We start from the raw sequence: 27,755 nt of genomic DNA on the forward strand, positions 1-27,755 counted from the left end.
TGCTTAAAATAGAGACAGTTATAATATCTACTTCCATAGGATTGTGGTCAAGATTAAATGAGGTAATATGTAAAGAGTTTATAGTACAGGAACTGGCACTTAGTAAGAGCTCAATAAATATATTTTTTTTAAACATCTTGTTAGTTGGGAGAGAGTGATCTAGTAGCTAGACCTGCATCCAGGATTGCTCTGCAGCAAATATACCAAGTTCCCTGTAAACATACATTGTGCTAAAAACAAAAAGGTCTGACATATTATGAATATTTTTGTTTAGGCTGAACAGCCCGCCCGGTGCCTTCAGATCTAGATTCTGGGTTTGTACCTGAACGCAGAACTCATATAATTCACCTAAACAGCCAGGAACCCTTGGGTACCTCCACCGTGGCTGGGAACAACGCTGGTCCACAGAGGAGAGGTAGGCATGTGAAGGGGTTAATGGGAGTGTGGTGTGTGCGGGTCAGATCCTGCAGTAGCTGAGCGATACACCCCAGGCTCCGCTGAAGTCTTCCTGCAGTTTTACCAGGAATGGCACCTTCTCCCACTCCCAGCTGATTGCTCAGCTCCCCTTGACCCTGTCATGCATCCTCACCAGGAACACAACACTAACGGCTTCATCTGTAAAAACGAATAAGGAGCTCTGCCCAGGATCTAAAGGAAAGCAGCCCTCTTAGGACATAAAAACAGAAGTAGTAGAGAATAATGCTTAAAAGCTTGATTCAGGATTCAGACAAGCTCTAGGTTTGAATCTTGGCTTCAATACTTTTCAGCTGTGTGACTTTCAACACGTTGCTTATCATTCTGAGCCCCTATTTCCTTATCTGGAGGCAGGGCTAATAAGCCTACCACATGGGGTTACTGTGAGGGATAAATAAGATAAAGTAAGTGAGGTAATTGGACCAGTGTCTGGCAGAGAATGTTTAATAATGATAGCTATTTACAGTAGTTTTTGTATCATTAATAAATGAATTTTGCTGCTCCTTCACATTCGTGAGATTTTAGGGGGACTCCACATTCACAGAGAAATCTAAGTTCATCTGTTGCTAAGAGGTCCGCTTAGCCAAGTACATGGAGAGCAATAGCGTGGTTACATTAAGGCAAACGTGATGTTAAAAAATTAAAACAGGCCAACCTAACTGTCCAGGTTGATGACATTATTCTTTGCTTAAAGATTTTCAAGCCAGGATCCCAACAGCCCTTCAGATAAACACTTACTACGACTGCCTTCAGATTCCTGTCCAGAAGTCAATTAAATTCAACCATCATGTGAGTTATCGTTCCATGTCAGGCCTTCTGCTAAGCACTAAAGATTCAGAGATGTATTAGACACACTTTTTTTCTTGCTTTTTTCTCCCCATATCCCCCCAGTACATAGTTGTATATTTTACTTGTGGGTCCTTCTAGTTGTGGCATGTGAGACGCTGCCTCAACATGGCCTAATGAGTGGTGTCATGTCCACGCCCAGGATCCGAATCCTGGGCTGCCGAAGCGGAGCACGTGAACTTAACCACTGGGCCACGGGGCCGGCCCCAAGACACCTTTTTTTGCTCAATGAAATGGTAACAGTTTAGTTGTTGCTCTTTTACCTACAAAATCTCCCAGAACCATCTTCTCTACTCCATCTTTCTCCACATCCTTCAAGATGCTTCTCAATCTAGATCTGGGTGAGAACTTCTCTCTCTTTGTGCTCCCCACCATTCACCCAACTCTGACTTCCTTCAGCTTTTACACAACTCAACCATATTATTAATTTTCAGTATTCTCTGTTTAACACGTATGAATCTCATCTCCCCAATCAGATTATAAGTAACTCTAGGGCATGAGTCTTCTGTTGGCTCATTTTATATTCCTGTAACACCTGCCATTCTGTTATTCCTACTTTAGATCATCGATGATGATTGTCAATGAAATTTTATGAGCTTATATGAAACATAGTTTAACTTATCTCTCTAAGTCAATTGGGCATGAGATAGATTTGAGGCAATTGCTACTTTCCCACACCGTGTCGCCTGATTCACTTAGGAAATTTCCTTTCTGTTTTTGCTGTCTAATTCTCTTTCTTCCACAGTGTTGATGTTGAACACAAGATTGCTGATTTCTGCATGGAAAATGCCATTTCTATTTTTACATTTGGTCTTGAAAAAACTTGAATCACTATCAGCCACTTGGAAACCCTTCTAGAAGAGGACAAGGCATCTGCTCAGCACATTTGCAACTCAACAGCCCTGCAGGAGGGGAAGTGGAAGGGATTTTGCCCCCATTTCATCTACTTAAATAGAAGTAGAAAAGTGCCTATTAACTCTACAAGGATACTTGCACACTAGAAAAATATTCTGATTTCTCTGAAATCACGCATTTAGGATCTCTTTTCACCACAGAACACCAGAGGTATTACTCTTGTTCTGTAATGAACAGAGTATTGGGGCTATTCTCACACTGAACTGCCATCCATGAAGTTATGGACAAATCAGTGGTAACATTCATCCAACTGAAACTGTACATCTTATACCTGAACACTCTCATTTCTTCATAGTCTTAGAAAAATGTTAAAGAGACCAAAAAAACCCTCAGTATATAGGAAAATATCTCCTACCCTTGAAGACCTGCCCATATGTAGGAGCAGGTGAGCAAGGCTGAGGCACAAAGGATGTTTGATTACGTTTGTGTGCATGTGGGTGTGCACATCTGTGTATGAATCAGAACCTTCCCAAAGGGAGGAAATGCTTAACCCTATCAGTCAAACTGGTGAAAGAGGTAACAGGCTCTGGGCTAATTATAGACCTTAAATTGGCGTGTGCTGTACCTATTGAGTACTCTGCTGATCTCACTTTTTAGAGCAATTGAAACAAAGGAGAGGCAAAGAAAAGGTAATAAGAGATTCAGACCATGAGTACAATTGTTTAAAATAGCATTGCCTTTCTTACAACTGTAGACACCTGGAAAGCCTCCTGGAGTCAGATAATTAGACAAAGTGGGATTCCATTTCGAAAACAGAGTGGAGATAACATGACCACTGAGATCTGGGTGTAGAGGTGAAGAGGATTATCTGAATACTGTACTGATTTTATTTGATTTCAAGGATGTTCTCCAGTGTCACTGTTGCTCAGGTGCCAAAACGTCTCTGTGCTACTGCATGAACCCTGGGGTCGTCCAGAGAAACTGGTTCGTGGGCACCAGGACACAATAAACCTTCAAAAGGAACTCTGGAGAGATGACATGGCAACATATCTGGCTTGATCGCCCTGTACCCCTTTCTCTGTGAAGAAGGTAGAGCCCTCTACCAAAGACAGGGAAGAAACTCTCACCCTCGGAAGTGAGGACAGTAATGAGCTATTGCCCATGCATCTCTAGGGCCTCTCTGGAAAGAGGAGGATGGGCTGTCCAGAGATGGAGCCATATCTGGGACTCCCTGCCCAGTAGAGCACAGTTAGGGGTTGGAGTGGCCTGGACTGGCGCTCCCAGGGACACCCAGGCAACCCAGCTTCAAAGCCTCCCAGCCAGGACACATTTTACTGGTCAGTTCCTCCTTGACTCCACATGCTAGGTACTCCCATCTCCCTTCAAGAATCTCACAGGGTCTTCTGTGGATATTAAGAGCCAGGTGGACTCCACTAGGCAACTAGAGAAATTGCAAACTATACATTTATAGAAAGGCACAAGCTGTCTCTACTTTTCTTCCATAATTTATTTCCTCATCTGTGAAATGGGAATAACAGCCCTGTCACATCTACTTCACAAAGTGATAGTGCTAAGATGCAAAAGCTATAGAAAGGCAAGGCATTAGTACCGCTGTCATAGCTATTTTTACTATTACACATCCCTTAGGTCCATAGTTTCAGATAATATAAAACAACAAAATACTTACTAAATACATCTCAAAAGCCAGTCCACAGCTTGCCGAGGTGGCTGCATAAAAGCTTGTTAAAAATTCAGGTTCCCTATCCCAGCCTTAAGCCTGCTGAATCTGAACCTTCAAGTGTGGAGCCAGGAGGGAGACCTGTATTTTCAACAAGCTCCCAGGCAATGCTGACCATCAGCCAAGTGTGTGACCCAAGTTTGCTCATTCTATGAACACTGGAAGAACCTCAGCCTGGTTTGGAGGAAGAGATGTAACGACATAGACCACTTCCTACGCCTCTCAAACTTGACCACTAGGGATAGGTTACAGCACAGGTGGATGACAATTCTTTTCTATGGGAGTAAGCAGCAAAAATAGCACTTTAGAGGGGTTAAGGTTCCACAGGAGGACCACCAGAGAGGGGGAGGAGTGGTTGGTGGGAAAAGGAATTGGACTCACCTACAATGATACCACAAGCACTGACCAATCCAATCTCCTTCTTCAGGGCTACTCCACCCCCTCCGGAACCAGTCTCGGGGCTGGCGTCCGACTGGCTCCCACCTGGGTGGTTCTTTTCAGTGTTGTTTCGGTGCCTGGCTCCTTTTTCCATCTTTCTCAGTAGGATTTCAACCTCCGAAAGGTATCTCTCTTTCTAAATGCGTGTGGGTGTAAATATATCTAGAGAGAGTGCCTTTCAAATTGAAACGTCCTTTCCTGAAATAAGGACCACTCCTACCCTCTTAAAAAAGACCCAGGCAGTTAAAAGAGAAAACTGAATATATTTCTACTCCGTGTTGACACTTTCTTGTCATTCGTGCTTACAAGCAAGGAAAGTGTTGTCAAAAGGGGGGAAAAGGACATAGATATTTAAATATAAAAATAGAACTGTACCAGCTCCTCCGGCTGGAATTCTCATGAAAGGGATGTAGATCTTCAGAAACCAGGATGGTCCTGCAATGTGTACCAGGCAACGGCTTAATTCAGACGCTGCAGAGAGTCTGGATTTCCCTCAGGTCTCCCCCTAAGAAAACAGAGATTGTCTTTACCTCCCCTTAGCGTTTTCTTTTATGATGAGAATAAAAATAGTTTTCATTAACTGAAGAGAAAAAAGGGTAATCCTCCAGTACTTTCTTCTCTTCCAGGAAAACAATTGTGGACCCGACCGGTTTGCTCTAGATCTTGTTTGCACCTGCTGTGGGTTTCTTTTTCCCTCCCGGTCTCCTGCCTTCCGCTTTCTCGAGATGTCCTCTTCTGTCTCGCTTGTCTTCTTGTCCTTGGTTTTCTTCTTCCAGTCTCGGTCCTCACGGCACAGGCTGCCCCATCTCTCTTGGTTACGGAGAGTGGCTCCGGCAGATACGAACGAACGTGCTTCCCTTTTAGCAAGGGGTTTTATGCGCTGAGCTTAGCTCCGCCCCCACCTCCTCGGTTCCGCTCCATCCTTCAATTTAAGATTAGCACACAGCCTCCAGAGATCGCCGAGAAAATGGATTAAAATATTTCTCTTTGCAATGGTCGCTCTCTTTCCATCCTTCTCCTTGTAAGAAGTGGAAGTAAAATCCATCCATATCAACTGTTCCGGGAGAGTTCGATGGCTGGTATAGCGTTACAGGTCAGAAGCATTTGTGAGCTTTGTAAATAAGGGACTGGTGGTCCAGACACTTTAATTCCATCAGAAATACACTAGCGAATGTATTAAAATATTTATGTCTGGATTATTTGAGGACACAGGAGAGAAGATCATAGGGAATCATCTTCAAGTTTCTGAAAGTAGGGAATCCACGGGTGGGGGAGGGGAGTGGAAAGAAGCATAATGGAAAAGAGGTTCATTTAGTATAATTGTGAGCTGTGAAGAGTAGAGTGGTAACAAAATCACCAGGAAGAGGTGGTAGCCTTACTGTTCACAGCTCTTATTTAGTGTTAGCTGAGACAGGAAAAAATGACTCCCATCCTGGTTCCAGAAAAGAATGACAAAATCTGTGGAATGGGAACTTACACAACTTCTAATATTTTTTGCATTTATAAATTATTTGGAAGGCAGACCAGGGAGGGGACAGGGAGTTATCAATACGTCTCTGATTGTTGTGAAGCAGATTGTTGATGTTAAGAGATGACTAACTTATTACCCTATTGATATTGTGCCTTGGGTCCCCGAAGAATTTCACCCAGTTGAACTGCAGCCTTACAGGTGAGAGCAATGATGTCTATTTATAAGTGTAAAGTCCTTTGAAAAAACAGCAAGAAGCTATATAGCAGACAACACTATAAATCTAAAATAAATTATTTTGAATCTGGATTAAACATATTATGCAAATTACTTGATTTTAAAGTGGGTCTAAAAAATAAAGTTCCCCAAACTGACCACTAAGTACAGAAATTTGATCTCACTTTTTGGAAAATGTTCCAAAAGATTTTAGATTTTAAGTAAAATAAATACTTAATTCCTTAAAATGGGGATGGTTGAACTATTATGCAGCAAAGGCTTTTTCAAACGGGGTAAAGATCAATCAACAGTCTTTTCCACTTTGCCCCTTGATCACTCAGCAAGTATTAAGAGGTTTCAAAGGTTGGGAGTTCAACCCATTCTCCTTGTGCCAGTTCAAGCCTCAGCAAATTGAAAGCCTCAGCAAAAAAAAAAAAAAAGAAAAAAAGATGGGGAATAGAGATGTGTAAAGGATTTTTAACACAAAGAAAAAAAGAACAGACAAAACAGGGAAAATATAGCACAAAAGTCCACAGGAGGGGATGAGTCACCGGAAATTAAAAAATTTGAGGGGCCGGACTGGTGGCGCAGCAGTTAACTGCACACATTCCGCTTCAGCAGCCCAGGGTTCGCCGGTTCAGATCCCGAGTGCGGACATGGCACTACTTGGCATGCCATGCTGTGGTAGGCGTCCCACATATAAAGTAGAGGAAGATGGGCACAGATGTTAGCTCAGGGCCAGCCTTCCTCAGCAAAAAGAGGAGGATTGGCAGCAGATGTTAGCTAGGGCTAATCTTCCTCAAAAAAAGAAAAAAACTGAAATTGCCACTGCCGTTCCTGACAACATCAGAAAGCACTGAGGGAAAATTTAATGGATTCGTTTTAAATAAGCCAATTTGAAGACTTCTGCTCAAATTTCAACATCAAGGTATAAAACAAATAATCTTTCTGCTTCTCAAACATGAGTTCTTTCTGTAATGTTTATATTTCTAATTTAAATGATATGCATTTAATATGAGATAAAACATGAATGTGATGAATTTGAGGTCTCTTGCTAAATCCAGTGCAAACTGACCCAATATGGTAAGCTTTAGCCATCTCAGTTTATGAACTAAGAAGCTAAGGGGACTTATGGGATCAAATACATTCTTGGGGTATAATGGTGCTAAGCATACCAAATTGGAAAGGAAGGGTGCTTGAAGATTAACATTTCTATTTCTTTAGCACTTGGAGATTACAAGGGGCCGATGACTGTCTATAAATGGCACAGTGTGAAACCTAGGAAAGGACCGTCCCCTCCTTCAACAGGACCATTTATTTATATTATGTGGCTCTCTTCAGGTTGAGGTCTTGTAAAATAAGCCTTCAGTGTGTGAAAATCCCACATGACTAACATTGAACATAGGAGAGAAAGAAGTCTTGGTGTAACATGTTGAGAAAAATATATAGAAATGATTAACTTAAATTTCTTAAATTTTGAGCACTGAATTCTTTTTTATTCATAACTCTATTCTACGTTTGCCGTGATATCTTTTATTCTACTTTAAACAGTGCTTTACAGTCTACAAACTGTTTTATGCATGATATGTCATTTTTTTCTTCCTCATCAAATACTTTGGGTAGACCAAGCAATCATTTTTTCCTATTTTAAAGATTAGGATGCCGAGGTTCCGACAAGCATCTTACCTGAGGTCAAAGACAAGACACTTAATCTATTCAGGGACAAGCAGGCTATCAATGGTTTACACTGAGAGCTTTCCCCGGGACAGTACAGCTACTTGCTGAAGCCTCAACTTCTTTTGCCTGAAGGCAACAGAAGACCCTTGTTCAGGGCCACGTCCATGTCTTCTTGAGTTGGCGTCATAACTGTGCTTTTTTGAGACCCACCTTGATGCCAACACAACATCTGTTTGGTGAGACTCACACGACCTAATCTGCCCTCCCCCTCAACATTTGCCACCCCCTTCACACAGTCCTCGGTTTTGGCTGTTTTCCAAGTACTTTAGTACAACTCTGTTTCCAGTATCTGGGTGATTGTTTACTGTTGTTTTGCATGCTTAAGATGGGAAGAAATTGATCCTTTTAACCAGGGAAAGGGTTGGTAAGAGAGCTGTTTTCTCATGAATATGGATTTAGAAAGAGAAAGGCTGTGTGAGACTGACACCTACCTCACAAAGAGAGACATGGCATGGGGATATGCTGCTTGTATAATAATTGAACAAAAACACTGTCTGTTCCAATATTCCCCTTTTGAAACAACAAGTAGGAAGTATCTGTTAATGCAAAGGAATAGAACACAAGGCATATTCACTCCATTCTTGACTTTTTTTGGACCCAGTAGACAAGCACTTTATTCTTATTCTTTATAACAGAGCTGTGAAGTCTGAGGTCACTAACAGAGGAACAAGTCTCTTCCTGGAGGGAACTGACAGGCTATGCTCCCACTCCACTCTTCTTCTCACACCTACATGCCCAGAGTGAGAAGGAAACCCTAATGTCGATTAAAGCCAACTTTCCTTCTAGAATCTCAGCAACCACTGCCAAACAGTGGCTTCCTGAGCTAGTGGTTCTAGGAGCCTTTATTTCATTAAAAAATGGAAAGCAGTTGAAAATTAGTGAGCGAGGAGGAAAGAAATAAGAAAAAAATAATCCAAACAGGTCAGAAAGAGAGAAAGGAAGATGACATGAGATGAGTCAGTTACAACAAGCCCTTTTTAGTGTGTGCTCTGTTTGCCTCTTGGACATACTCATCAGTTCAAAGGAGGTTTGATCTTCTAGGGTTTTTTTTTTTGAGGAAGATTAGCCCTGAGCTAACTGCTGCCAATCCTCCTCTTTTTGCTGAGGAAGACTGGCCCTGAGCTAACAGCCATGACCATCTTCCTCTACTTTATATGTGGGACGCCTACCACAGCATGGCTTGATGAGCGGTGCCACGTCCACACGTGGATCTGAACCGGTGGACCCCGGGCCAACGAAGCGGAACGTGCAAACTTAACCACTGCGCCACTACTGGGCCGGCCCCTCTGCTAAGGTTTATGCAGTCCTGAGAATTTGGATGGAGCAAACTCTGACCTGATGGTCAATTAATTCATGCCCTTCTGGAGCTAATGACGAATCTTTGCTCTGACACTAGAGACAAAAATTCTGGCAGATTACTCTTCCGTCTGCTGCACTTGGCTGAATTCCATAGAGCCAGCCCAGGACTAGTGAGAAAGAAAGAAACAGCCAGGCTGTAAGTCCTGACCTCCTTTGCTAGACCCAGTCTGCCACGGGGCCTTGGTATTCTTCTTTCTAAGGATTTAGGCAACTCCAGTTCTGAGCACTTAAATATTGAAACTTCCACTTCCTGATTGGTTTTCACTGAGGATTTATTTTACCAAAGATGAGAACTCATAGTTTTTAGAATGTGGAAGATAAGCTTCCTGAGATCAGAAATTTGTTTTGTTCACTGCTGTAACCCTAGTACCTCGAATGTGCCAGGCATGGCACTCAATGAATGTGGTTGAATGAATGAATAAGTGGTGATGTACATTAATGCATAATAAATAAATTAATTACATAATAACTAATGAACTGATATCCCAAATAATCGTAGTGAGACGTAGCCCTTGGTTCCTGGGGAGGGGGTGGATTGTAGAAAGACGAGAAAAACATGATCAAAAGTTTGCTTCGAAGATCATTTCACACAGAGCTCAGATCTCAAGCAGGCCCTCAACACGGCCCAGCAATCCTAGTCAACTGACTGTACCACTTACCTTCTCTCTGCAAACCAACACCATCCTCCAAATCCTCACTTCTGGTTGATGTCCTTGCCAATTTTTCATGGAGAAAACAGAAGTAGACAGAAGAGAACTTCCACATCCTCCAACCACTAAATCTGTCAAGCTACCCCTAGCTTTCCCCACATACCTGCCTTCCCTCCCACAGAAACTCATGTGCCATCCATGCCCCTATGTATCTCCCTGACTCGTGCACTAGCTTCCCTGTGCTATCTCACCTACCCAGGGACTTGCTCCTGCAATTGTTCCTCTCTCTCCTGCATCATCAATTTTTCACTCTCTACTAGATTATATCAGCATACGAATGTGCTGTAATAGCGCCCCTTAAAAAAACCCAAATCTAATAGAAGTTTCCTTGACTCCATGTTCCTTTTCAGCTGCCACCCAACTTCTCTGCTCCCCTTTTCACTCCTTCACCTCCATTCATGCTTGAATCCACTGCACCTAAGCTTTCATCCCTGTCATTTTGTCGAATCCATTCTTGTCGAGATCACCAGTAGCCACCACGTGGTCCAGTCTATCGGTAATTTCTCAGTCTTCATCTTATTGATCTCACGGCAGCATGGCTCCTGGGCATCCACTCTCCTGGCTTTCCTCTAACTCACTGGCCACTTCTCAGTCTCCTCCGCTGGATCCTTTTCTCTTCCCAACCTCTCCTCTTCTCAATCCTCCCTTACTACCTGGGTGACCTCATCTAGTCCTCAGACTTTCAGTAGTGTCTATACATGAATATTTCCCAAATTTATAGATCCAGCCCTCATCGCTTTCATAAACTCTAGAGTTAGCTCTCTGTCTATTTGATGTCTCTGTTTAATAGGCAGCTCAAACTTAGTAAGTCCAGAGTGTGCATGCCCCACCCAATATGCTCTTCCTCTAGTATTCCCTACTTTAGTAAATGGCTAAATATCTTGGTGATAGCTATGCTTTTAATTGTTCTTCTTAAGAAACTTTTTCTTATTTTTTAGACTTTTTTTATTGTAGTAACAGTGGTTTATATCATTATGTAAATTTTAGGTGTCCATTGTTATATATTTCGAGAAAAATTTTTAAAATATAGTTTTATTTCTTTTTACTTTCTTACCAAATCATGATAATTAACTGTGATCTCAAGAAATGTGTAGCAAAGTTGGGAAGGAATTATGAAAGTCTAGTTAGGTGAAAATTTACGGACCCAATCACCTGAAACTTTTGCCAGGCTATGGTGTGGAGATCACTGACGTAAAATCTATAGTGAGAGAATGTGGTCTTTTAGGAAATTTTCAATACTACACAATTTATCAGACTAGTTGAGAAAGAAATTCTAATAGGAATTGGATTACATAGACCTGAGTGTGCGCAATTAATTTATTCACATATTCAGCCAATAATGATCAACTGTTTATTGTGCTGGATCCTGGGGATATAATGGTGAACAAAGATCACCTGCCTTCAAGGACCTCAAGGACCACGGTGATTAATTTTATGTGTCAACCTGACTGGCCGCAGGGTGCCCCAGATTAAACATTATTTCTGGGTGTGTCTGTGAGGGCGTTTCCAGATGAGGTTAGCATTTGAATATGTAGACTTCATAAAGTCAATTATTCTCCCCAATGTGAATGGGCCTCATCCAACCAGTTGAGGGCTTGAATCGGACAAAAGGCAGAGGAAGGAGGAGCTGGCCCCTCTTTGCTTCCTATCTTCCTGCTTGAGTTGGGACATCTCATCTCATCTTCTCCAACCCTCGGATTGGGATTTAAACCAGTGACTTCCCTGGTTCTCAGGGCTTTGGACTCAGACTGAGTTACAGCATCAGTTTGCCTGGGTCTCCAGCTTGCAGACGGGTGATGGTGGGACTTCTCAGCCTCCATAATCATGTGAGCCAATTTGTCATAATAAATCTCTCTTTCTCTCTCTGGATGTATATATCCCTATCTATCTGTCGTCCATCAATCTGTCATCTCCTGCTTGTTCTATTTCTCAGCAGAACCCTGACTAATACAGGGACCTTAGATGCAGACACTTTAGATCTTTCTCTTTCTTCCTAAAGTCCAGGGACAGCTTAGTTACCTTGTCTCCTCAACAGAGGATCACTGAACATTTGAGGAAAGCTCCAGCATGAAAGCCATAGACAATAAAAACATAGAAGATGCAAGGAGCAGAAGAAAACTTTCAACAAATTACAATTCATATACTCAGAAAGGGTGCTTAGAGTGAGAATACAGGACCCAGCTCTGAGCCCTGGTGTTAGTCCCATTAGGTCATACCCATCACTGGGTTCAAAACCAAACTCCTGTCTGTTCCTCAGACAAAACTGTTCTTTCTCCCGTGTTCCCAATTTCCACCCATGGCTGGCATCACACTCTTCATCACCCAGGCCTGAGACCTTCATCTTTCCCTCCCTCTCTCTCCCTTTGTAGCCCCATATCCAGCTGGTCACCAAATCCTGTTGGTTCTGTCTCCAAAAATCGCCTCACAGCTGTCTTCTTCTTCCTGTCCCATAGTTCCTGCCCTATTTCAGAACTACTCATCTCTCTCCTGTCCCATCACAATAGCCTACCAACTAATCTCCCTGTCTGTGACCTTCCATCCCTTCATTCTGTTCCCAGGGTTATGTTTTATAAAATATGGGTTGGTCATATTTCTATCCTGCTCAGAAGCCTCTGATGGTTCTCCATTGTATAACGAAGCAGTCCAGAAGGCTGGCTGAGTGAGCACCACAATCACCACAGGAAGTTTTAACATATATCCTTGCCACAGGGGAAGTGCTCAATAATTTCTCAGGCAGACCTTCTCCTATGGTACCCTCTGGTGGCAACTTCGTGCAATGGCTGGTCTTCATTTTACCCACAAAATTCCCTCTCAGATTCTAATTCAGTCTATCTACCTATTGCTTGGGGGAACCACTAGCTTAGAAAATAAAGTCTAAACTCCTGTATAGAGGCTTCAATCCATCTCTCCAGCTTTTTTTCCCATAACATCTTCTTTTCCTCACCATCCCTTTTGATGCCCCCTTCATTCTTCTCTTCAGTCACACTGGACCGTGCTGTACTTTCCCAGGTTGGTGACTTTACTGGTGCTTTTTCTCTGCCTGGACTGCCCCTCCCCTCCACCTCTGCAGGATAAAACTTTCACTTTGTTTAAGGCTCATCGAAATACCTGTTCCTCCAGGAAACCTGCCCAGATCAACCTGATTTCTCTTTTCTCTGTGTTCTCATAGCATTCCATACTTCCTCAGGGAAGCCTTCCCAAATTGCATGCTCTCATCATTCCTGGTGTTTCATCTTTTATAACAGTACTTAATGGTTGTATATTTATTTGTGAGATTTTTAAAAGAATATCTTTTTCTCCTACTGTACTGTAAGTGCCTTGAAGGCAAGGACCATATGTGTTACCATGTACAGTTGGTACATAATATGGAAGCTCAATAATATTTGTTGACTTGGTGAATTTATGTTTCTGCAAGGATCACATATTCTGCTTTGTAGTGTGTGTAACTCTATGTACATTTGCATTCCCTATGAGGTCAGTCTTCTTTTTTTGGTGAGGAAGATTGTCCCTGAGTTAACACATGTGCCAATCTTCCTCTATTTTTTATATGTGGGACGCCGCCACAGCATGGCTTGTTGAGTGGTACTAGGTTCACCCTCAGGATCCAAACCTGTGAACCCTGGACTGCTGAAGCAGAGCATGTGAACTTAAGCACTATGCCACTGCCCAGCCCCAAGTCATAGCCTTTTTGAAGGGACAGATGAAATTTCTTATGTTTTTGCACCCCATCCCTATCCCTACCTCGCTCTGCGCCTGGGATTCAGTAGGATCTTAGATAAAATTGTCCCACTAGAACCCCAGGGGAGGGGCCGGCTTTGCTTTGACGGCCCAGGGTTCCACCAGTTTGGATCCTGGGTGCAGACATGGCACTGCTCATGAATCCATGCTGAGGTGGCATCCCACGTGCCACAAGTAGAAGGACCCACAACTAAAAATGAAAAACAACTATGTACCAGGGGACTTTGGGGACAAAAAGGAAAAATAAAAATCTTTTTTTCTTTTTAGGAAGATTAGCCTTGAGCTAACATCTGCTATCAATCCTCTTTATGCTGAGGAAGACTGGCCCTGAGCAAACATCCATGCCCATCTTCCTCTACTTTATATGTAGGACGCCTAGCACAGCATGGCTTGCCAAGTGGTGCCATGTCCACACCCAGGATCCGAACTGGCGATCCGTAGGCCACTGAAGCAGAAAGTGTGCACTTAACCGCTGAGCCACCAGGCCGGCCCTAACAATCTTAAAACAAAACCAAACAAAACAAAAGAACCCCAAACTTCACAAGAGCCAAGACTTTTATTTTCTTTTCTTCCTTCCTATATTCTCAGTGTCTAGAACAGTGCTTGGTCTGTGGCATTTGTTCAGGAAAGCCCTGTTGAATGAATGATTTAATTGCCAGATGGATCCTTCTCCTATAGTACCCAACAGTAGCAACTTTATATAACCACCAGTCATCTTCACTTCATCCCTAAATTTCTCTTTTCCCACTGAGATGTGTTTCCTGTTTGAGTGTGCTACCATGGATCTGGAAGCCAGGTAAGATTCTCCCTGATCATTTCCTTTCCTTTTCCATCATTTATCAAATAGTCACTGAATCCTTACTACACAGCAGACACCACGGAAGGACTGGTAATCCCAAAGCGAAGCTGTAGTCCCAGTCTGGTTAGAGAGAGAGAGGAGTGAACAATTATAACACCGTGAGACAAGGGCCATGGTAGAGTCAGGCAAAGGATGCTCGGGGAGCGCCCCTCAGTGGGCATGCCAGAGTAGGCCACTGGAGAAAGTGACTTCTGAGCTGAGTCTGGAAGGATGAATAGAAGTTAATCAGGAGGATATGCCAGGCAAAGGAAACAGTTTGCACAAAGTCACACAGAGAGAGCGTGATTTAAATTTGATGTGACTGAAGTGCACTGTGCTTTTGACCAAATGTTGAGAGGTGCAAAAAGAAATGTAGATCACGAAGAGCTTGAGTGCCATGCTCTGTAAGTTGTCTTGAAAGTGTCAGGCAGGTTTAAGCAGAGCTGTGATTGGACCTGGCAGCCGCAGTAGGACGAAGTGGAGATGGGCAAAGACAGAGGCAGGGAGCAGTTAGGAGGCAGTCAGAGTGATCAAAGCAAGGACAAAAGAGGGACTAAAAGAAAGCAAAGGTGGTAAATGGAAAGACGACGGATTCAAGATATATTTATAAAATGTGTATACTCGAGGAACACTTATATGTCTATAAAATTGCTTTTAGAAAGAATTGCATGGGTGTGCAAAGATAATTGAATAAAGATGTTTATTACAGCATGTTTTTGCAATAGTTAAAAATTAGAAACACTCTATGCATCCATCAATATGGTGTGCCAAGCGGTGCCATGTCCGCACCCAGGATCCGAACTGGTGAACCCCGGGCCACCAAAGTGGAGTGTGTGCATTTAACCACTGCGCCACCAGACTGGCCTCCTCACGTTTTCACTTTTTTTAATGGACAACTAAATGTGATCCTGGATAGAAAAAACTTTTTTTCTCTTTCTATAAAGGACATTTGTGGCACAATTGGAGAAATTTGAATAAGGTTTCTAGATTAGATAATAGCACCATATCAATGTTAATTTCTTGATTTTGATAATTGTACTGTGTTTATGGAAGAGAATATCCTTGTTTATGAGAAATACACGCTGAAATATTTAGGAGTAATGGGGCATTATGTCTGCAACTTATTCTCAAATGGAACAGAAAACAGTAACAATAGAGAGAATAACAAAGCAAATAGGGTAAAATGTTAACATTTGGGGAATCTGGATTAAAGTAAACAGGAATTCTTCTATATTTGCACTTTTCTGTAGGTCTGAAATTATAAAGTTAAATGTTTTTTAAAAAGGTATAAAACAATATAAAGTATGCTACCATTTGTGTAGGGGGAAAATGGAATATATATAAATATATGCATTTATTTATGAATATATAATGATCTTTGGAAAGATACACAAGAATTAGCACTATCGGTGGCCTTTGGAAATGAGAATTTGGTGTCTGGGAACAGTTGAAAAAGGAAGACTAATTTTTCATTATATGTCCTTTGATAGCTTTTGAATTTTCACTAAGTAAATGATTTGCCTATCTAAAATAAATATAATTTAAAATAATAAAATATTTTGTACAATGAGGAATTGCAAGCATACTCAGAAGGAGAGAGAAGAGTACAATGAACTCTCATATCCTACATCATTACCCAGAGTCTACCATTATCAAGATTTTGCCACATTGCTTTATCTATCCTTTCCCACTCCCTGTATTTCTTTTGTCTTCTTTGCTGAAGTATTTTAAGATTCCAGACATCATTCCATCCCTATAAATCTCAGTAAGCATCTCTTAAAAATATGGACATTTTCTTACATAACCACAAGGCAATTATCACACCTAACAAAATTAACAATAATTCTTTGGTATCAACTAATATATCCAACCCATAACAAAATTTCTTCAGGTGTCAAAAAAGGACCACATACTGTATATAGACACTGTACTCCAGCTGAATTTATTTCTCATGGGATATAGGTTAACAGTTCTGAAACTGTTTTACATATATACATTACATATTTACATATATACTGGGGTTGATCAAATAAGTACATGTATAACTGATGTTGGGAGTCAGGGTTCTCACTGTCAAAGAGAAGTAAGAAGGGAAGAAAGCAAGAAGGGAAGCCTAGAATGAACACTGTACTGGATTAGGATCAGAGACATCAGCATGAACTCAGGTTTAGCTTAACATACATGCAGATAAAGAGTTACAAACAATGATAGATATGTGTGTTTACATGAATTAGTACCCATACATATATTACCTAGTACCGTCCACTCAGAGGATCTATAAGCAACGAAATCACCGTAGCAATGAGCACACCTTGTGCCCAGATTTTGGTTTCAAAATACCATTCTTCAATAAAAGCAACCAAGGATCCTTGGAGAAATGTCTGATTTTAGAACTGGGGCAAGAAAAATACAAAATAAGTCTGGAGCACCTTGTAATACCAAAAATGAAAGAAGTGTTTAAAATTTCAAAGGGATGGAGGAATCATCCTGAAAGAGCTCCCCAATAGCCAAACGGAATAATTTGAGCAACAAAATAAATAGCGTAGTATTAGATTATAATCCAAAGTATACATGAATCTATACTGATATAAATAAGTGATCGAATACATAACTGAGTGGTGGAGTAGAAACAAATCTTCTTTACAGAACAATTCCAGATTGTTCTGGAATGTACAAGCTAATGTCATGAGATACTCTTTCTTGCAGGGGGTGGTGCTTAACCACTTCTCCCCGACTTTGAGGGTGGGCTGGACTTGTAGTCTTGCTTCCAAAGAATGTAGAAAGGGAAAATATTGAACTTTAAACTGGAGACACCTGGCAAACACGACCTTAACCAGGTGATCGAGATTAACATCACCAATTTGTCATGTGGATATCAGGTACCCCCTGATGTTACGTAATGAGAAGGTACTTCACCTTTGTGGTATTCTTCTTAAAATTGTGGTAGCACAATGCTGTGCAATCATCACCTCTAGTTCCAAAGTTTTTCATCACCTCAGACAGAAACTCTGTGCCCATTAAGCAATGACTTCCCATTCTTTCCTTCTCACTGTCCCTGCTAACCTCTAATCTACTTTCTTCTCTACGAATTTGACCATTCTAGGTATTTCATATAAGTGGAATTGTACATTTGTCCTTTTGTGATTGGCTTATTTCACTTAGCATAATGTTTCCAAAGTTCATTCATGTTGTAGCATGTATCAGAACTTCATTCTTTTTTATGACCAAATAATATTCCATTGTATGTGTATACCACATTATTTATCTGTTGATGGACACTTAGGTTATTTCCACCTTTTGGCTATTGTGAATAATGCTGCATCAATATTGTGAACATTGACCTGTTTGAGTTCCTGTTTTCATTACTTTTGGGTGTATATGTAGAAGCGGAGTTGCTGAGTCATATGGTAGGGTAGTTGTATGTTTAACTTTTTGAGGAACTGCCAAACTGTTTTCCAGCAAAGGCGCCATTGTGCATTCCCACCAGCAATATACGAGGGTTTCAGTTTCTCCACATTCTCCCCAACTTGTTGTTTTCCTTTTAAAAAAATTATAGCCACCCTAATAGGTATGAAATAGTATCTCATTGTGGTGTTGATTTGCATTTCCCTAATGAATAATGATATTGAGCATCTTTTCATGTGTCTGTTGGCCATCTGTATATCTTCTTTGTAGAAATTTCTATTCAAGTTCTTTGCTCATTTTTTAACTGAGTTATTTGCCTTTTTGTGTTGAGTTGTACAAGTTCTTTATACATTCTGGATATTAAACCCTTATCAGATATATGATTTGCAAATAATTTCTCCTATTCTGTAGATTACCTTTTTGGTCTCTTGATAGTGTCCTTTGATGCACAAAAGTTTTTAATTTTAATGAAGTTCAGTTATCCTTTTTTTCTTTTGTTGCCTGTACTTTTGTCATAATTAGAAACCATTGCCAACTCCAAGGTCATGAAGATTTGCACCTATATTTTTTCTAAGAGTTTTATGTTTTTGCTCTTATGTTCAGGCCTTTAATCCATTTTTAGTTAATTTTTGTATATAGTATAAGGTAAAGGTCCAACTTTTTTTCTTTTTTCATATGGATATCCTATGTATTGAAGAGACTATTATTTCCCCCACTGAATGGCCTTGGTTGGCATCTTTGTTGAAAATCAGTTGATCATAGATGTGAGAGTTTACGTCTGGATTCTCAGTTCTAATCCATTGGTCTATATTTCTATCCTTATTCCAGAACCACACTGTTTTGACTATGGTAGCTTTGTAGTAAGTTTTTAAATTGGGAAATGTGAGTCTTCCCATTTTATTCTCCTTTTTCAAGATTGTTTTGGCTATTCTGGGTCCTCTGAAATTCTACATGAGCTTTAGGATAAGTTTTTCAATTTCTGTAAATAACACCTTTGGGATTTTGATAGGGATTGCACTGAATCTGTATATCACTTTGGGTAGTATTGTCAACAATATTAAGTAGTTTTCCATGTACAAGTCACCTCCTTGGTTAAATTAGTCCTAAGTATTTTATTCTTTTTGATGCTATTATAAATGGAATTGTTTTATTAAGGACAACTGATTTTTTTTTTTTTTTAGGAAGATTAGCCCTGAGTCAACGTCTACCACCAATCCTCCTCCTTCTGCTGAGGAAGACTGGCCCATCTTCCTCTACTTTATATGTGGGACACCTACCACAGCATGGCTTGCCAAGCAGTGCCATGTCTGCACCCGGGATCCGAACTGGCACATGTGAACTTAATCGCCACCGAGCCGGCCCCTGGACAACTGATTTTTGACAAAGGCAATTTAGTCATTCTTTTCAATGAATGATGCTGAAAACATTGGATATCCATAAGAAGAAAAAAAAACCCAAAACTAAACAACACACACATATACACAAGAGAACTTTAATCCACACCTCATACCATATAGGAAAATTAACTCAAAATGAATCATTCCTAAATGTAAATCCAAAACTATAAGTCTAGATTTTTGAAATTTCTAGAAGAAAATAAGGGAGAAAATCTTTGTGACCCTGGATTAGGCAAAGATTTCACAGATATGACACCAAAAAATTCTCCATATAAGAACAAATTGATAAATTGGACTTCATCAAAAGTAAAATCTTCTGCTCTTCAAAAACCACTAGTAAGAGACTAAAAAGAGTTGGGGCCGGTCCTGTGTGTAGTGGTTAAGTTTGGTGTGCTCTGCTTCAGTGGCCTGGGTTTGCACGTTTGGATCCCAGGCATGGACCTACACCACTCGTCAGCGTGCTGTGGTGGTAACCCACATAGAAAATAGAGGAAGATTGGCACAGATGTTAGTTCAGGGCTAGTCTTCCTCAGCAGAAAAAGAGAGAGAGAGAGAGAGAGAGAGACTGACAAGACAAGCCACAGACTGAGGATGTATTTGATAAAGGAGTTTCTTCAGGATATATGAAGAACGCTCAAAATCAATAATAAGAAAATAAACAACCCAGTTAAAAATGGGCAAAGGATTTGAACAGATACTTCACCAAAAATACATATACAGATGGCAAATAAGCATATGAAAAGATGTTCCCCATCATTCGTCATTAGGGAAATACAAAACCACAATGGGATACTACTATACACCTATGAGAATCATTAAAATTAAAGGAATAAACATACTAAGTGCTAGAAATAATGTGGAGAACCTGGAACTCTCATACATTGCTGGAGGGAATGTAAAATGGTGCAACCACATTGGAAAAGTTTGGCAGTTTCTTCAAAGGTTAAATATGTACTTACCATACCTACTATATGACCTAGCCATTCAGCTTCTAGGTATTTACCCATGAGGAAAGAAGGCATATGTCTAAACAAAGACTTGTACATGAACATTTATAGCAGCTTTATTTGTAATAGCCTCCAACTAGAAATAACTCAAATGTCCATCAACGGATAAGGGATAAAAGAGTGTATATACATACATTGTGGTAAATGCAAAAAACGAAATACTACTCAGCAACAAAAATGAAAGAACTATTGACACATACAACAACATACATGGATCTCAAAATCGTTATTCTGAATGAAGGAAGCCAGACAAAAAAGAGTATATATGATTCTATGTATATAAAACTTTAGAAAATGCAAACTGATCTGTATTGATAGAAAGTACCTGGGTTACCTGGGGAGAGAAGTGTGGAGAGGGTTAGGAGAGATGGTTTACAAAGGAGCAGAGGAAATTTTCGGGATGATGGATAGCTTCACTATCTTTATTGTAGTGATAGTTTAAAGGGTGTATATATATGTCAAAACTTATCAAATTGTACATTTTAAATATATATAGTTGATTGTATGCCAATCTAGCTCAATAAACTTGTTTAAAGTCACCAATCTGATGTACAGTTAAATTCATTTGTTTTAGTCTCCTCCCCTCCAATTTTTAGGAATTGCTTTTTAATTCTATTTTTGAATATGTAAAACAATCATATTTCCAAAGACAATATATATAACAAGTTAAATTCAGGCAAGTCTTCCTTCTATATTGTCACCTCGACAATGTTACCTTCCTACCTCTGTAGGTAACTTTTTTTTAGTAATTTTTGTTTAATCTTCTAGTGTTTCTTTTTGATATATCTTGCTAGCTCCCCTTTCTTAAACAAAGAATTGTATATTATGTAATCTTCTACCTCTTTTCTTTCTACTTGACAATAAATTCTGGAAATTGCTTCAAATTAGTGTATAAAGATCTTTCTAATTTCTTTTTATGTCTGCATAATATTCAACTATGATTTGTCACTGATAAATAAATACTTAGGTTGTCAGCAATCTTTTGCTATTATAAATAGTACAGCAAAGAACAACCTTGTTCATAATTGATCTCATACTTTTGGCAGTGTATCTTTGGGACAGAGTCCTAGAAATGGGATTGCTGGATTAAAGGATAAATACATAGGTAATTTTCCAAGATAGAGCCATATGCACTGCAGAGCAGTCATACCATTTGGCATTCTCATCAACAATATATGAGTGTCCCTGTTTCCCCATAACCTTGCCAAGGGTATTTTATGAAATATCTGGATTTCTGGAAATCTGATAGACGGAAAGTGGTACTTTGATGGCGTTTTCACTTGCATATCTCATTAAAAGTGAGGTTAAATATCGTTAATATGTTCAAGGGCCATTTTTATGTTTTTTGTGAGCTGTTTATGGCTTTTGCTCAAATGTGTAAGTCATTAGCTTTCTTTTTAAAAAAGTTCTTTATATATTAAAGCTATTAGCACTTTGTGATTTAAGTGGAAGATAGTATTTCCCAATCTGTCACTTAGTTTTTGACTTGGTCTGTGGTAGGTTTTGTGTTTGTGTGTGTGTGTGTGTGTGTGAGAGAGAGAGAGAGAGAGTTTGGCCAAAAAAAGGTCTTCTATTTTTATGTAGTGAAATTTATCAATCTTTTCTTTTATTGCTTCTAGATTTTTGGATCATAGAAATATTTCCCCCACTCCTAGGTTGTAAGTATTCTCCCATGTCTTCTTCTAGTGCTTGTATGTTTCACTTTTTATCTTTAGATTTATGACCCATTTGAAATTTACCCTGGTGAAAAGTGAGATACAGACCCAATCTGGTATTTTTCCAAATGGCTATCCAGTTGTTCCAACTTTATTTATTAAAAAAATTCAACTCCTCCCCCTCATTGAATTCCCCACCTTTATCATAAATTAAATTTTCCAAATGTACATGCTTCTATTTCTGGACTTTCTATTTTATTAGTCTGTATGTTTATCTATGCACCAATATCACACTTCTTAAATTATAGAGGCTTTATAATATGTCTTAATATTGGGTGTGGCTAGCTTCCCACCCCACATGACACTAAACATTTTCAGGGTTTTCCTGGATATTGTTGTTTGTTTGTTTGGTAGTTTTCCATACGACCTTTATAATCAATTTGTTTAATTCCAGAAAGACAACTTGTTGGTGTTTTTTATTGGGATCATGTTAAACTTATAAATTAACTTAGCGAGAAATGACACCATTAGGATATTGACTCTTCCTAACCAAACACAAGACTTGCTTTTCCATTTGTTTGTGTTGACTCTTGTCTCTTTCAGTAATGTTTTGAAGCTTTCTTCATATCTATTTGCATATTTCTGTTAAATTACTGCCTTAGCACTTTAATTAGAGTCTTTTCTCCCATTATATCTTCTAAGTGGTTATTATTTAAATATGGAATTGTATTTCTCTTCATTAATTTTACAGCCTGTTACTTTACTAAATTTTTAAATTACTTATAGAAGTTTTCCCATTGATTCTCTTGGATTTTTCAGCTATACAATAATACAATCTGCCAAAAAAGGTTTTTGTGGTTTTTTTTTAAAGATTTTTTCCTTTTTTCCTTTTTCTCCCCAAAGCCCCCCGGTACATAGTTGTATATTCTTCGTTGTGGGTCCTTCTAGTTGTGGCATGTGGGATGCCGCCTCACTGTGGCTTGATGAGCAGTGCCATGTCCACGCCCAGGATTCGAACCAACGAAACACTGGGCTGCCTGCAGCGGAGCGCGTGAACTTAACCACTCAGCCACGGGGCCAGCCCCCAAAAAAGGTTTTTTCATCTTATCTTTTTTTGTGTGTGTGAGCAAGATTGACTTTGTGCTAACATCTGTTGCCAATCTTCCCCTTTTTGCTTGAGGAAGACTGTCGCTCAGTTAACATCTGTGCCAATCTTCCTCCATGTTTTTTTCTTTTTTATGTGGGATGCTGCCACAGCATGGCTTGAGGAGTGGTGCTAGCTCTGCACCCAGGATCTGAACCTGCAGACCCCAGGCTGCCAAAGCGGAGCCTGTGAACTTAACTTCTACACCACTGGGCGGCCTCTATCTTATCCTTTTAAAGTAATGTTCAATACCATGTTGAATGGTAGTGGTATTCTTGTCTCATTCTTAACTAGCAAGAATGCCTCTAGTGTTTCCTTGTTAAAAAACATGCTAGCTTTGCAAACACATATGCACATAGCACTTTAATTATGTTAAGGAAATATCTATTGATTCTTACTTCACTGAAATTTTAAATCAGAAATGGATGTGAATTATGACAAATGCTTTATTGGCAACTGTGGAGGTGATTGTATAATATTTCTTCTTAGAAATATTACTATAATAAATTACATTAATGGTTTTCCTAATACTGAACCATCCTTTCATTCCTGTAATGAACATCACTTGGTTATACATAATGTATACTTTAAAAAAATTTGTATTTTATTTATTTATTTATTTTTTGTGAGGAAGATTGGCCTTGAGCTAACATCAGTTGCTGATCTTCCTTTATTTTATGTGGGATGCTGCCACAGTGCGGCTTGATGATCCATGCTAGGTCCACGCCTGGGATCCAAACCTGTGAACCCCGGGCTGCCAAAGCAGAGTGTGCCAACTTAACCACTATGCCACCAGACGGGCCCTTATGTAATGTATACTTTTTTCAATGTGTTATTGGATTCTATTTGCTAATATCTTATTTAAGATTTTTGCATCAATATTCACAAGTGAAACTGTCCTATAGTTTTCTTTTATGTGTGTGTGCAATCTTTATCACTCTTTGCTATCAATGTTAAGTTAATTTCATAAAAATTTTTTGAAAGTTTTTTCCTTTTTCTATGACCCAGAATATTTAAATAGAATTAAGATTATATTTAGGAAAATCTTTTATGTGATGGTTTGAGTTATGAAGTGAACTAATCATTTCTTTATGGAACACCATTTTTACTTAAAATTACAACTAACACGGGGCAAGCCCCACGGCCAAGTGATTAAGTTCGCGAGCTCTGCTTCAGCGGCTCAGGTTTTTGCCAGTTGGGATCCTGGGCACAGACATGGCACCACTCATTAGGCCACACTGAGGCGGCGTCCCACATGCCACACCTAGAAGGAGCCACAACTAAAATATACAACTATGTACTGGGGGGATTTGGGGAGAAAAAGCAGGAAAAAAGAACAACTAACAAACTATAGTTATTCAGACTTGAGTATCTGATAGACATTTTCTCAAAAAAAACCAAAATGAGCTCATCAATTCAAGGAAAACTAGTGACAGTATTTGTTGCCAACGATAAAATTCAAGCTTTCAGAGGAAAATAAGAATTTTGGAAAACATATCTGCAACTGTGAGCCTCAGAGCTTCCCAATACTCAAAGACTTTTCTGATGCAACAGGTAGCAATATTAACAAAAGTACTTTTAAATATTATATAATGAAGTGTGTCAATATTTAATATTGTATAATGAAATGTGTCAATGTGCATAACTCAGTGCATCAATATTTCCCAAATGACCAGTTTGGTCTCAATGTGAGATGTTACATATTCGTTGATATGATGTCAGATCCTACATTGCAACTAGCTTTTAACAAACTCCTACTTCTTTTATTTTTTATTAAAAAAAACTTTTTTTGGCATCTGAGCTGACATCTGTTGCCAGTCTTCTTTCTTTTCTTCTTCTTCTTCTCCCCAAAGTCCCCCAGCACATAGTTGTATATTCTAGTTGTAGGTCCTTCTGGTTGTGCTATGTGGGATGCTGCCTCAGCATGGCTTGATGAGCAGTGCCATGTCTGCACCCAGGATCTGAACTGGTGAAACCCTGGGCTGAGGAAGTGAAGAGTGCAAATTTAACCACTTGGCCATGGGGCCAGCCCCAAACTCCTACTTCTTTAATTTTGGGATAGTATCAAAGAAAAATGTTCAAATTATCCAAATAGGCTATTAAAATCTACTCACTTTTCCAAGTATATATTTGGGTGAGTCCAGATCTTCACATACTTCAGCCAAAACAGCATATTGCAACAGAGTGAATGTAGAAGCAGACATGTGAACCCAGCTGCTTTCCATTAAGTCAGATAGTAAGAGATTTTGAAACTGTAAAGCAACTGCCACTCTTTTCACTAAATTGTTTTTATTTTGGACACTATAGTTATTTTTCATGTCATGTTAATATTTAATGGATTTATTATTGTTTTCAAATGAATAAATATTTAAAAATTTCTCAGTTTTGTTTTTTGCTTTTTCTCTCCAAATGCCCCCAGCACATACTTACATATTTTAGTTGTGGATCCTTCTAGTCGTGGCATGTGGGACGCTGCCTCAGTGTGGCCTGATGAGCAGTGCCATGTCAGCACCTAGGATCCGAACCAGTGAAACCCTGGGCCCAGAAGTGGAGCTGGTGAACTTAACCACTTGGCCATGGGGCCCGCCCCCAAAATTACTGTTTTAATTACTAATATGGCAAATATTGACACATACAACCCACATAAACAAAAGCTCTTTGGAGAGGGGGTCTTCAATAATTTTTAGAATGTAAAGGAGTTTTCAGACCAAAAAGTTTGAGAACCACTGCTTAATGGGTTCCTCATGTTCACATTTTTTGTCAGCAGCATATATACCTGAAGACAATATAAAGGGATATAAAGTTCTTGGATCATATTTTTTCTTTGAAAAATTTGAAAATGCTGTATTGTTGTTTCTAGCATAAAATGCTGCTGTAGAGAAGTCTGATGCCAATCTAATTTTCTCTTCCCTAAAAGTGGCTAGTACTTTTTGTCTGGATACTCAAAGGGGTTTCCCCTTATCTTTAAAAACCAATCTTGGGGCCAGCCCCAAGATTTCTTTCGAAAGCTTTTATCTTTCTTTTTAGAAAAATCATTCTCCTTTCAGCTCTTAATTGTGCCTTTTTTCTCATTTATTTCTGAAAAAAGTTAAAAACTTTTTTTGTGAGATTTGTTAGTTCTCATTTAATATCCTCCTGTTCTCTATCCATATCACTTTTTAGCTTTTCTATTTCTGATTTCTGCTGTTCTTTCAAAGCATCTATTACTTTCTTTATTTCATTAAAAAATATTAGGTTGAAGTTTTCATTTGCTTTACCACATTTTTCTAGTGTGTTACTGTCTACTGGAACTTACTTTTTTAGGTTTATTTTCACTGTGTTGTTTCTACAGTAACAGGTATGGGATTAGATTACATTCCTTAAGCGTTCCCAATTTTAAACAAGATATTACATTTTCCGGGACTATTAAGTAGAAGCACCCTTGCCTCTCCCGCTTGGAGCCCCACCCTTTCCCCCAGCACGTGGCCGCGGGCCCCGCCCACGCCTGGCGCACGCCGGGGCGTCCGGGCCCCGCGCATGCGCTCAGCACACCTCTAGGCCTCGCCCACGCCTCTCACGCGCCGTCGCGGCCACGCCCAGCCTCTTGTCTCTCCCTGGGGCCGGGCGCGCGGTGTATTTTCCCGCCATTTCCAGCTTGTTGTGAGGAGAAGTGGATGATTTCGATGAGATCCGGGACCCTCTGGGATCACGGCGGCCAAGCGGGTAGGGAAGGTAGCTAGAAAAGTATTGGTAATTTGAGACTCTAAGTTCCCCCTCTCCCCTAGAAACCAGGCGAATCTCGCCCTCACCACTGCCCTTCTTGTGAGGGGCTCACCTGCCATTTGAATAAAACATTTGCTGCCCCTAAACAAACCAGGGCATAGATGAGGGGCATTTTCAGTGGTTCTTTAGCCTCACTTCCTGGTGGAAGTTGCTGTATCGTGAGCAACGAATAGAAATGTGAAGCTCGCGGCTCTCACGGTGTAATGCGTTTGCATTGAACTGGTTGTTCAGGAAGTTTTTATCGTGAATCTTGCCTTATGTGACAAACGTGTTGAAATGTGGTGCAAACTAGCCAGCATTCTTTTAGCGAACCGCTCCATACGCCGCTTAAAAACTTTTTTTAAAGAAAAGACTTAGGCGGGGAAATAAAATGACCTTCTGTTTTATTTTCCCAATTTAATTTTAAAAGAGATCAAACTAATAAATATTATATTCTTAAATAGTATATTTGTGAAATTAAACAGGAATTCATTAAACGTATGAACTAATTACAGCTCAGTATGTATCAGCTCAGTTCTGTATTTTTGATATGTCAATTTCATTTCAAAGTCTTAGAAAGTCATATTTACATAGTTATGTATTTAACAAATTATATGGAATGAGTATTGGCAGAAAATAGAGGATGTATGGTTGCCATGCCTGACACAAAGGCTTAACTAACGTGGTAGCAAAAACTTTACACAGGCATCAGGAGACTTGGGTTCTAATCCCAGAGCTACCACTAACTAAAGATGGAACTCTGGGCAGGTCATTGATTTTCAGTGAACATTAGATATATCTTTTGAAAAATGATGGGATTGAACAAAAAGTTGAATGATTTTCAAGGCCCCTTCCAGTTCTCTGATTCTGAGTTTCTGTGGAGTCGAAGGAAAATTGCACAAGCTGAGACAACATTGTCAGTCACAAACCGTGTTTCCCCGTAGATAAAATGTGTCCCAGGTGGCTAATATGTGATCTTCTATGTCTGG

General features: G+C 39.8%; 2 protein-coding genes across 13 annotated transcripts in view; one reads left to right on the forward strand and one right to left on the reverse strand.

Annotated features, from left to right (window-relative positions):
* SLC7A8 (solute carrier family 7 member 8) overlaps positions 1 to 5,202 on the reverse strand; it is a 50,846-nt gene extending 45,644 nt beyond the window's left edge. Inside the window, exon 1 of one of the 2 annotated variants that reach the window (XM_014856301.3) lies at positions 4,295 to 5,202. In XM_014856301.3, the coding sequence (XP_014711787.1) occupies positions 4,295 to 4,445 (151 nt within the window). In that variant the 5' untranslated portion in view covers positions 4,446 to 5,202. The remainder of the gene's footprint in view (positions 1 to 4,294) is intronic. The other variant, XM_014856303.3, reaches the window with a different exon arrangement.
* An 89-nt stretch (positions 5,203 to 5,291) lies between these two features.
* Positions 5,292 to 27,755, forward strand: part of RNF212B (ring finger protein 212B) — a 64,549-nt gene continuing 42,085 nt past the window's right edge. For 3 of the 11 annotated variants that reach the window (XM_070504067.1, XM_070504071.1, XM_070504073.1), the window contains exon 1: positions 26,588 to 26,727. Coding sequence is in view for 1 of the 11 variants with exons in the window: in XM_070504070.1 (XP_070360171.1) it covers positions 14,332 to 14,375; positions 21,846 to 21,884 (83 nt within the window). In the remaining 10 variants the exon portion in view is untranslated. Of the gene's footprint in view, positions 5,445 to 6,659; positions 6,964 to 13,846; positions 14,376 to 21,845; positions 21,885 to 26,587; positions 26,737 to 27,755 lie in introns of those variants that run through there. The other 8 variants (XM_070504068.1, XM_070504076.1, XM_070504070.1 and 5 more) reach the window with 7 other exon arrangements.

The sequence above is a fragment of the Equus asinus genome, chromosome 2, assembly GCF_041296235.1.
Source record: "Equus asinus isolate D_3611 breed Donkey chromosome 2, EquAss-T2T_v2, whole genome shotgun sequence".
Taxonomy (NCBI): domain Eukaryota; kingdom Metazoa; phylum Chordata; class Mammalia; order Perissodactyla; family Equidae; genus Equus; species Equus asinus.